The 11,884-nt window shown below is 41.0% G+C and overlaps 1 protein-coding gene and 1 pseudogene across 1 annotated transcript; both read left to right on the top strand.

The window, feature by feature from the left end:
- The first annotated feature begins 553 nt into the window (after window positions 1-553).
- LOC103000069 (MORF4 family-associated protein 1-like) lies at window positions 554-919 on the top strand. The gene has a single exon (XM_007195060.1). It carries the CDS (start codon window positions 554-556, stop codon window positions 917-919), a length of 366 nt encoding a protein of 121 aa, XP_007195122.1.
- Window positions 920-2,365: 1,446 nt separating this feature from the next.
- LOC103003668 (ubiquitin-conjugating enzyme E2 S-like) lies at window positions 2,366-2,796 on the top strand (annotated as a pseudogene).
- The last annotated feature ends 9,088 nt before the right edge of the window (window positions 2,797-11,884 follow it).

Genomic DNA, 11,884 nt, shown 5'->3' with positions numbered 1-11,884 from the left:
CTACCAAATATCAAATCTAACACAAGATACACAGGACCAGCAGTGTCATGAAAGGGCAGCAAAGACCCGCGAATTGCTGTTTGCATGCGAGGCGTTTCTTCCCAGAGCAGTTGGGAAGTGAGAGGCGTAAAGAGAAATTTTTTTTTTTAATTTTTATTTACTTATTTATGGCTGTGTTGGGTCTTCGTTTCTGTGCGAGGGCTTTCTCTAGTTGCGGCAAGCGGGGGCCACTCTTCATCACGGTGCGCGGGCCTCTCACTATCACGGCCTCTCTCGTTGCGGAGCACGACTCCAGACGTGCAGGCTCAGTAGTTGTGGCTCACGGGCCTAGTTGCTCCGCGGCATGTGGGATCCTCCCAGACCAGGGCTCGAACCCGTGTCCCCTGCGTTGGCAGGCGGATTCTCAACCACTGCGCCACCAGGGAAGCCCAGAAATTTTTAGAAGATAATTCCGGAATACTGTTGACCAGGAGTGTGGGTCACTTCGACTGGAGCAGTAACTGTTGATCAGCCGTCTCCAGGGGACTGTGGGTCTGAAGCAGTAGCAGGAAAGATGTGGCCCTTGGACCTGGACGAGGTGGAAGCACCGGAGGAGGTGGACGCGCTGGAGCCAGAGATGGATTTGGAGCAGTTTCTGCTCCCGGGTATCAACCAGCTGCTGGAGGACATCACGGAGCTCACCCGAAAAGCCGGGAGCACGTGTCTGAGGACCAGGAGCAAGTTGTGGGAGATGGACCATCTGCTCATCCAGATAAAAACACAGGTGGAGGCCTCGGAGGACAGCGCCTTGAATGGGCGTCCCGGTGGGGAGACTGCCAACAGAGTATGGCAGTTGTGTGAGAAGGCCAAGGGGATGGAAAAGGTGGCAGAGATGTTGGTCGAGCTGGTCTGGCGGATGGAGAAAAGTGAATTGTCCTGAAGGAGGGTCTCCAGTTCACTGCTAATGGACTCTGGTCAACTGATAAGAATGGGCCGACACCTCGAGGAAGCTAAAACAGCTTGTCATTTTCTCTGTTTTGTTTTGTATGTTTTTTACCCCCATGTAACAATCTCCCTTAGGGTCAGTGGTTGGTGACCTCCATAGAGGTTTAGATTGTCAAATATATTTGGTTCTTGAAAAACAACTTTTGTTTGAGAAATACTCAAATAAGGGATATGGGGCTAAATCAAAAGTTGTTTTAGTGGTCAGATTTATTTTGTTCCTTTGCTGTGTTTTTTAAATGTTGGGCAAGGCCCAACATTTGCTGTTACCCATGTGACAGCATTGTTTCCTGGAATCTTGGAACATTTGAAGACTTGGGGTCAGAATCTCCCCACTTTAGAGGTGCAGTAGAAGGCACCACTTGGATGTAGCTGATCAAGAATGTAGGGATGAAGGACTTCCCTGGTGGTCCAGTGGTTAAGAATCCCCCTTCCAATGCATGGGACACGGGTGTGATCCCTGGGTGGGGAACTAAGATCCCACATGCCTCGGGGCAGCTAAGCCTGCATGCTCTAGAGCCCACAGGCCACAACTAGAGAGCCCATGTGCCACAACTACTGAACCTGAGAGCTCTGGAGCCAGTGTGCCACAACTAAAGAGAATCCCGTGCGCTGCAACGAAGAGCCTGCACGCTGTGACTAAGACCCAGTGCAGCCAAATAAGTAAATAAATATTTTTTTAAAAAAAAAGAATGTAGGGGTGAGACTGCTTTGGAAAGACTGGGAAGAACTAGAGGACAGTTGGAAGATGGGTCTGGATATATTTTGGAACTTTAATTCCTCTGTGAGGCAAAAGAGAAGAACTGTGTTTTGTGGCAGATTGTCTTGTGTATATTGTGCAACCTGACAGGTGACCCTGAATGACAAGGAAGCTGGAATAGGGAATGATGGGAGTACACCTGACCAACTAATACCCCCCCAGATTACAGGGGTTTCAGAGTATCGCATCAAAGAGACGATCTACAAAGAGCCTTGAGAGGTTGGAGAACGGAGAAGGTATCATGAGGGCCCACAAAGTCCTTTCTAGTTCATCAGGGTAGTAGACCTGACTGGGATTTGAGGACAAAATCAAACATCTAATAAGTGGTCATTTGCCTTGAAAAACAAAGACCTAAAAAACCTTTTTTAAAAAATAATTTTTTGGTCCAGATGACCAAAGCCTGTATGTGTAATAAAAAAATCATAAATAAATTTCTTTTGAAATGGAAAAAAATTAAAAAAAAAAAAGACCAGCACCCGGGGTGGGTGGAGCTGCAGGCGCAGTGCATGGGGGCTGAGGCGGGGGAGGGGAGCTGGGGCCCCTGGGGCCGCAGTGGCAGCAGTTGGGGACCGCCCCCCAGCTCAGGAAGGGGGCCGAGGGACCCTCCCCTTGCCAGTGGCAGTCATGAACTCCAAGGTGGGGAACCTGCCCCCCTCCCCCATCATCCATCTGGTGTACCAGAGGTGATGATGCTGACAGCTGACCCACCTGATGGCATCAAGGTCTTTTCCAACGAGGAGGACCTCACCGACCTGCAAGTCACCATCGAGAGCCCCGAGGGGACCCCAGGCACCGGAGGCCTATTCCGTATGAAACTCCTGTTGGGGAAGGACCGTCCTGCCTCCCCACCCAAGGATACTCACTGACCAAGATCTTCCATCTGAAGGTGGACGCCAACGGTGAGACCTGCGTCAACATGCTCAAGAGGGACTGGACACCAGCTGGGCATCTGGCATGTGCTGCTGACCATCGAGGGCCTGCCGATCCACCCTGACCCAGAGTCCACCCTCAGCCAGGAGGCTGGCCCCCTGCTCTTGGAGAATTAGGAGGAGTAGTGTGGCTCACAGAGATCCCTCAGGGTGCAGGCAGGCTGAGGCTTCCACTGCTGACCCCATGGCCCCTGGGGGCCCAGGAGGGGCCGAGGGTCCCATAACCAAGAAGCAAGCGCCTCCTCCCTCTCTGTCCCTCCCTCCCCCCCGCACACCCTGGCCCCAACTCTGTCTGTAAGTTATTTAAATTATGGCTGGGGTTGGGGAGGGCATGGGGGCACTGGGACCTGGATTTGTTTTTCTAAGTACAGTTGGAAAAGCAAAAACAAATAAACAAACAAAAAAACTGCAGAAATCTGTAAAACATTACCACGAGACATTAAAGAAGACCAAATTAAATGGAGAGACATACCATGTCAATGAGTATAAAGATTCGCTAATATAACGATGTCAATTTTCTTCAAGCTATTCTATAGATTCAGGGCTATCAGAGTAAAACCCCAATCAGTTTTTAAATTTGGTTTATGTATGTATCATATTAAGTGTATGTTGATGTTTATGTGTGTGTATTTGTTTTGTTGTTGTTGTTATGGAATTCAAAAGCTGATTCTAGAAAATATATTAAAATGCAGTGGACTAGCCTGATTCCAAAATGGAAATCAATGGAAAGGCAATGGACTAAGAATAGTGAAGGTACTCTTGAAGAAGTTCATGGTGCGAGAACTTACTCTACAAGACGTTGATAATTTCCCTGATGTGACAGTAATTGAGATAATATCATATTAATGAAAGGATAGACAAATAAAATAATGGGATAAAATCAAGACTGTGCATATATAGATTCCTGAATGACTAAGATGACCCTTCCAAACCTTAGGCAAAGCATAACTTTACAATAAATGTTGTTGAGAATATTGGCTATCCCAATAGGGGGTTGCTGGGCGTGGGGGCAGGTGAAAATGGACCTTGAACTCAATTACATACGATTCAGAAAAAACAGCTCCACATGGATTGCAAGGTTAAATGTGAAATACAGAACCCTGAAGCTTCTAGAAGATAAGACAGGAGAATATTTTCATGACCTACAGTAGGAAAAGACTTTATAAACAAGACACCAAAAGCATAAAGGAAAGATTTATAAATTTTACTGTATTAAGTTCATCAAGACACCAGCAAGAAAGTACAAAGTAAGCCACAGAGTGAGGGACAATATTTTGAATCACCTAAACAATCCTGCGATCAACAACAACAATAATAAAGTCTGGCAACCAAAAAGGAAAATGAGCAAGAGATTTGAACAGCAACTTCACAAAATATGATAGCCAATAGCCAATGAATATATGAACATGTGAAAGGAACTCAACTCAGGGGAAACGTAAACTAACAATAAGTGAGATAACACTACTGTGGTAAGAAATATGTATTTGGTTTCTGCCCTCAGTTCCTGACACAGAGTTCCTAAAACCCTTGTAATTTCCTGAATAATAGGAATAACAGGAGCATTTTTTGTTATAATATTTGGACTAAGTCCCTGGTTCCTGACACAAGAGTTTCTAAGACCCTTGGAAACTCCAGAGTGATAGGAGCATTTTATCACATGCTAATGAGATGACTGTCACTGGGGTCCCTGGTTAGCTTCATAATGGGAGCTAGTCCCCAGAAGGACCAAGGCATGATTAGAAACTTAGAAATTTCAGTCCCACCTCCGCCGACCTCCAGGGAGGGGAGAGAGACTGGAGTTTGAATTAATCACTAATGGCCAGTAATTTAATCAGTGATGCCTATGTAATAAACCTCCATAACAACCCTAAACAGCAGGGTTCAGAGAGCTCCCAGGTTGGTGAACAAATGGTGGTGCTGGGAAGGTGGCACACCCAGAGAGGACACGGAAGGTCCACACCCCTTTCCCACACCTTGCCCTATGTACCTCTTCATCTGGCTGTTCATTGTATCCTTTATAACATCCTTTATAACGAACTGGTAATAGTAAGTAAAGTGTTTGCCTAGGTTCTGTGAGCCATTATAGCAAATTACCAAACCTGATCAGGGGGGTTGTTGGAACCCCCAAGTTTTAGCCAAGTAAGACAGAAGTATGGATAACCTGGGACCTTCTACTTGCAATTAGCATCCAAAGTGGGGGCAGTGTTGTGGGACTGAGACCTTAAGCTGTAGGGTCTGTACTAAATCCAGGTAGTAGTGTCAGAATTGAATTAAATTGTATAACATCCTGTGGGTATCCACAGAGAATTAGAGAATTTCTTGGTTTGAAAAATCCACACATTTGGTGTCAGAGGAGTTGTGAGTAGAGAAAATTTTCCTTTAACTACAAAACCCATCAAAACAGCTAAAATTTAAAAGACTGATAATAGTAATCATTGAGGCAAGTAGAGGGCAGCAGGAACCCTCATTCACTGCTGCTTGACAAGTGTATTAGTACAGCCCCCTCAGAAATGGGATTGGCAGTAGCAGCAGAGTTGATTACAAGCACACCCTAGGACCCAGCATTTCCAATCCTAGGAAGAGAGAAAAGAGAAATGTGTGTACATGTGCACCAGTAGACAGTAGAATAGTGTTCTTAACAGTATTATTTTTTCTTGCCTCAACCTGGAAATACCCAAATGCACACTAAGAGTAAAATATATAAATAAATTTTAGATATATACAATCGAAGACTATAATAGAGTGGAAATGAACCAACTACAGCTACAATCAGATCCTGGGTAAATTTCACAAATATCTTGAGCAGAAAAAAGCCGGTCATGAAAGCAGTTATACTGTAGGATTCCATTTACTATAAAATTCAAAACAGAGCTACAGAGTTTGGGGATACACTGGAACTGTAAAGCAAGTGAGGAAGTGATTACCATAATTGCCAGGAGGAGATGAAGGGGACATGAGAGAGGCTTTGGAAGTGTCGGTGAGATTCTGTTTCTTGATCTGAGTGGTGTTTACATGAGGGTTTGCTTTGTGATAAATCATTAGGGCACACATTTTTGTTTTATATATTTCATATGTGCTTTTATATATGCTTTTTCCAAACTATCTTTTGAAATTTAATCAATTTAATAATAATGAAATAATTAATTTAATATTAATTTAATAATAATAGGGTTTTTAACTGAGATATAATTCATATAATATTGTATTCATTTTAGGTGTACAACATAATGATTTGATTGATACATGTATATATTGCAAGATGATTGCCACGATAAGTTTAGTTAACATCCCTCACCTCAAACAATTACAAATTTTTTTCTTGTGATGAGAGCTTTTTCTTTTTAATATTTATTTCTTTATTTATTTGGCTGCGCTGGGTCTTAGTTGCAGCATGCCGCATGCATTATCTTTAGTTGCAGCATGCGGGATCTTTAGTTGCAGCATGCTAACTCTTAGTTGCAGCCCATGGGATCTAGTTCCCTGACCAGGGATCGAACCCAGGCCCACTGCGTTGGGAGCGCAGTCTTAGCCACTGGACCACCAGGGAAGTCCTGTGATGAGAACTTTTAAGATCTACTCTCTTAGCAACTTTCAGATATACAATACATATTGTTAAGTATAGTTGCCATACTATACATTATATCCCCAGGACTTATTTATCTTAAAAATGAAAGCTTGTACATTTTGACCACCTTCACCTATTTTGCCATGCCCTCCCCCAACCTCTGGGACCATCAGTCTGTCCTCTGTATCTATGAGTTCAGCTTTTTTTTAAGATTCCACGTATGAGTGATATCATACAGTATTTGCCTTTCTCTATCCGACTTATTTCACTTAGCATAATGCCTTCAAGTTCCATCCATGTTGTTGTATATAGCAGGATCTCCTTGTATTTTTTTTTTAATTTTTTTATATTGAAGTATAGTTGATTTACAGTGTTGTATTACTTTCAGGTGTACAGGAAAGTGATTCAGTTATATATATACATATATTCCTTTTCAGATTCTTTTCCCTTCTAGGTCATTACAAAGTATTGAGTATAGTTCCTTGTGCTATACCGTAGGTCCTTGTTGGTTATCTGTTTTATAAATAGTAATGTGTATATGTTAATCTCAAACTCCTAATTTATCCTTCCACCCACTTCTCCCTTCGGTAACCATAAGTTTGTTTTCTATGTCTGTGCATCTATTTCTGTTTTGTATATAAGTTCATTTGTATCCTTTTTTTTTTAATTCCACATATAACTGATATTATATGATATTTGTCTTTCTCTGTCTGGCTTACTTCACCTAGTATGATAATCTGTAGGTCCATCCATGTTGTTGCAAATGGCATTATTTCATTCTTTTTATGGCTGAGTAATATTCCATTGTATATATGTGCCACATCTTCTTTATCCATTCATCTGTTGATGGACACTTAGGTTGCTTCCATGTCTTGGCTACTGTAAATAGTGCTGCAATGAATCCTCATATGTGTTTTAAATTTCAACATGTAAAAGCTTAAGGAAACGTTCAGCATGAACCAGTGGGTGGTGTCCAGTGACACTGCTACTTGCAGCCAATGTCCTGTTAAATTCAGCCCTGGTCTTTTTTATTGTGCCTTGAATAATCTTACATTACAGCCCAACACAACAATCCTTACTAAAGGCATCATGGCACTGATTTAAATGAAGGACTTTAGAGTTTTCTTTTTACGAAAGGTGAATTGTAAGGTTGTCAGAGAGAAAGAACAGCAACCATTTCAAACCACATGTAAGCTTTAATTTAACTCTCTTTGTTAAAAAAATATATATATATTCTCTTGCACTATTCCATCTATGGACCCTCTAGGACCTCCATTGGAGTGCTCTGCTTCCCATAGAACTGTCAATGTGCGCACACATTGAAAAACACGAGGGAGCCGGGTACAAAGATCTTCACCCCTATGGAGCTGACTGAATTATCCTGTACCACAGAGCTCCCAAGCCTTCCTCGACAGTCTTTTAATATATTGGCTTTCACAACCGTCACCTCCTTTGTCATTCCAACTAAGTTATTAAAATTAAAGTAGAAGTGTTTAAAGCTAAAGGTTTTTGGTAGAAGTTCGTAAAGGGGTCAGAAATCTGTGCCTTGACTCCCTAGCAAGATACTTCCCCAGTTTTTTTGTTTTTTGTTTTGGGGGGGTTTTTTTTGGTTTTTTGTTTTGTTTGTTTATTTTATTTATTTTTGGCTGTGTCGGGTCTTAGTCGCGGCACGCGGGATTGTCACTGAGGCATGCAGGATCTTTCGTCGGGCACGTGGGCTCTTCGTTGTGGCGTGCAGGCTTCTCTCTAGTTGTGGTGTATGGGTTTCCTCTTCTCTAGTTTCTCTTCTCAACTAAGCCTGTGCACCACAACTACTGAGCCTGAGCTCTAGAGCCTGCGAGCCACAACTACTGAGCCCGCATGCCACAACTACTGAAGCCCGTGCACCTAGAGCCCGTGCTGTGCAACAAGAGAAGCCACTGTAATGAGAAGCCCACGCACCGCAATGAAGAGCAGACCCAGCTCGCTGCAACTAGAGAAAGCCTGCACGCAGCAACAAAGACCCAAGCAGCCAAAACTAAATAAATAAAAAATAAATAAATTTATTTTTAAAAAAAGTTTAACCTTTCAATGTTTAAAAACACAAAAACTCTGTTTGTATGAGAAAATTAAAATTTACATTTAAAACTTCTCTCCACTGGCCTTCATCTTCCTCTAACAAAAGGTCAACTCTTCCTTGACCAAATTCTGAAAACTGGTATCTACAGACAAAGACACATACTTAGAGTGGATGAACTCAAACAGGAATTTTCGTGTACTCAGTACAATTGAGCTCAAAGTCACTTATTTTATTTTATTTTTTTGGGGTTTGGTTTTTTTTGTTTTTTTGTTTTTTGGGGGTTTTTTTATACAGCAGGTTCTTATTATCTATTTTATCCACATCAATGTATACATGTCAATCCCAATCTCCCAGTTCATCCCCCCCCACCCCACCCCCACTTTCCCCCCTTGGTGTCCATACGTTTGTTTGTTCTCTACATCTGAAAGTCACTTATTTTATGAAGAAAAGGGAACCACCCTTCTCATGCCAACATACTAGCTGCTTGAATAAAGTTCGGTGGTCAAGGCTGGGGAGAAAAGGATGTATTTCTGATGCCAGATAAAACAAAATAGAAAAATTCCAGGTTAAATACTACAGAAATGTCTTAATGAAGATATTTTTCAGGCTAGAGCAACCTCCCAAGGGAAATGATTTGGAGTGACATCCTTTGAGACATTTAAATTATAGTGGATAAAATACTCAAACCCACCACGAAGAAACACTCTTTGTAGAGCTCATGGGAGAATTACTGGGATTTATAATAGGCCTTTTTTAAGGGGGAATTAGCCCAGGAGGCAGACCTGCTGTTGAATAAATATTATTTTTAATAGAGTGTGGCTGTATTGTAACTCTATTCCTTCTTCTTTGTAGAAGACCATGAATGGGTAGGGTAGCCAAAAATTAATAGGTTTTTTTTTTAAGCGGTAGATTTCTTCACCAAGCCTTCCTAATTATGTGTTTCCTCAAGAAACTCACATTTCTATTCTCATTTTCTTTTAACTATTTTTTTAATGTTATCTACCCCTAGGACTTCCAGCTCCTTTCTCTAACAAATCAGTGTGTAACAGAAGAAAAGTTCAGAATTCACACAGCTTTCCATGTCAGATGCTGAAATTTAATCTCACCTTTTTTGAGTAGAATGAATTTAATGGTGACCCTCCACGCTAAGGCTTTCCCACTGCAGGGCTGACCCATCACAGCCCTAATTAAGCATAAAGCCTTCCACAATGAGTACATCACTTGTTTGGAATCAGCCTTTATATGTTAAAAAAATAAAATTAAAAAAAACCCTGCCTTCTAAAGAGCCTTCATTTAAAAGTACAATTGCCATATTCTGTAAGCCCATTGATTTTTCTTCATTGTTGAGATGGAGAAAGTAAACAGAATTGCATATTTACTCATTTCATTTTCTGATACCTTTGCTCCAAGAGCTCTGCACTTCGGTCCCACGTGGATGAGAGGCTGCTATTTCCAGAGCTGGTCCGTGGAGATGACTGATGAATGACCAGACAAAATTCTGATAATTGCTCTATAATTAGGAGTTTGCTTCTACTTCAAGAGGTTTTTAAGTCCACAGTTTTGACCGCACCATGTTTTTTTCCCCTTGGTAATTGCTGAAGTTTGACAGCCACTGTGTTTGCTGCCTGTAACATATGGCTAATTGAATCTGAGCTGGGGAAAGGATGACCAGATTCCTAATTATGATCCACTCCACAGATCTGAGGCCTGAATAAATAGAAAACAAGGAAAATGCTGCTGAGCCAGAAAACATCATATTAGTGTTGAGGGGTTGTAGCAGGATGCAAGTATTCCCAGAAATGCCTGAAGATCACTTCTTTATGGTTTGCTCTTTCTGTCTTTTAATCAGACAGAAGGCAAATAAAGATTAGACAGAAATTTGCTTTCATCTGTGTGGTTTTTGCAAGTCTGGACTCTGGACTCCTGATACATAGTTTCCTGAAATTCACACAATCTTACATTGGAACACTTTGCATTTCTAATAAGACAAAGACTGGATTTTCATCTTGTCAATTCTTCCCCATCCCCACCACTCCAGTAACGAAGATACACGTATGTGGACGAAAAATGTCACCTGCTGTATCAGTAAACAAAGGATGTTGTGACCATCAAGCCATCAGCCATTGCAGCCCCCCACCCCCCTGACTGTGTACCCTGAGGGGATTCAGGATGGAGAAAAATAGGATACTGGCCCTAGATAGTTAAGGTGTGTATCAAAGGAATGATTTCAATGAGCCCAGACTCTTGCATCTTCCCATACATAGAAAAGTGCTAAATTCATTAATTTGAGTTGTTTGTTTTTCCTTCAATTAGAAGAAATCTTTTGATGTTCAATACCTGGTTTGTTTTTTACAAAACTTCTATATATCCTGGCTCGTCCCTTACCTCTTCGGAGCAGTCCCTCAGAGCTATCTGAGAGGCTACCTCCCAGGCTTAAGTCCTCAACAAGTTCACCAAATAAAGCATAATTCTCAGCTTTTAGGTTATGCATTTTTTTGCAGTCAACACGCATATATTTTTAAAAGTGCTTCGATTTTAAATGAATTTTTCTATAGCAGTTAACATAATGTAACATGCCTCCTCTGTATTGCCTCCCCTAGAGATAGGGGGAAAGCAGTAAATGAAACAAACCAAGAATATTCACTCATCAAACATTTTTGCTGAATATTTAGCAGTGTAAGCCAGTACTAGGTGTCAAAAGTGTATACAGATGATAAGACACTTTTTCAAATTTTTTTTAACCTTGTGGAGGTAAGCAAGGTGAGCAGTAGAAGTAAAATGTGAGGTAGGTTGTGGTATGTACATAAGAAAATATTATTTTCTTAATGTCCCTCACAAAGATGCATAGTAGGTGTTCAATAAAATCAACTGTAAATTAATAAAGGAAAGAATGAATATAATATACAGTTACACTTGATTTAGAGAGAAGTCACTTATGATTGTGGGGTTCTAGAAAGGGTTTTGTAAGGAAGTAAATTTTTTGTTTTAAGTCTTAAATAAAGGAATAGATTTATAGTGGATATGATGGGAGTCTCTCTACTGAGATGGCTCAAGCATAGAGAAAAAAAAGGTACAGGATATATTTGAGTGGCACAATAGATCTAGTTTGTTAGAGAAAGTCATATAATACTTCATATTTTGCAACATGTCATAAATTTTAGATACATGAAAAAGTTGTGTAAGATAAACCTAGAAATGTACATTGGGAACAGATCTTGGACGACCTTGATTACAGGCTAACGATCATGATAAAAAGCAATGTTCCATCAATATCTGTGGGCTAATTCAAATCTTAACCATTCATTCATAACAGGAAATGTTCTCTCCTCCAAAATCTCTCAAGAACTCATGTACTGGAATGAACATATTACGGTGGAAAAGATAAAGTTTGGTTCTAGCTGGAATTCATTTTTGGGATGAACCTGAAAGATAGTAGAGGCACCACTGAGAATAAACTCCAATGAAAACAAACATGCATGTTAGAAACCTGGTTCCTTCCACCTTTTTCTTAGCAGCTTGCCAGCTGTAACTAAAAATAATTCAGGAATTTAATTTAAGGAATGATATCTATGGTGTCTTTTCTGTTAACA

The sequence above is a fragment of the Balaenoptera acutorostrata genome, chromosome 11 (genome assembly GCF_949987535.1).
Source record: "Balaenoptera acutorostrata chromosome 11, mBalAcu1.1, whole genome shotgun sequence".
NCBI classification, from domain to species: Eukaryota; Metazoa; Chordata; class Mammalia; order Artiodactyla; family Balaenopteridae; genus Balaenoptera; species Balaenoptera acutorostrata.
The sequence above is the reverse complement of the archived record's forward strand: the minus strand, read 5'-3'. Positions and strand labels throughout refer to the sequence as shown.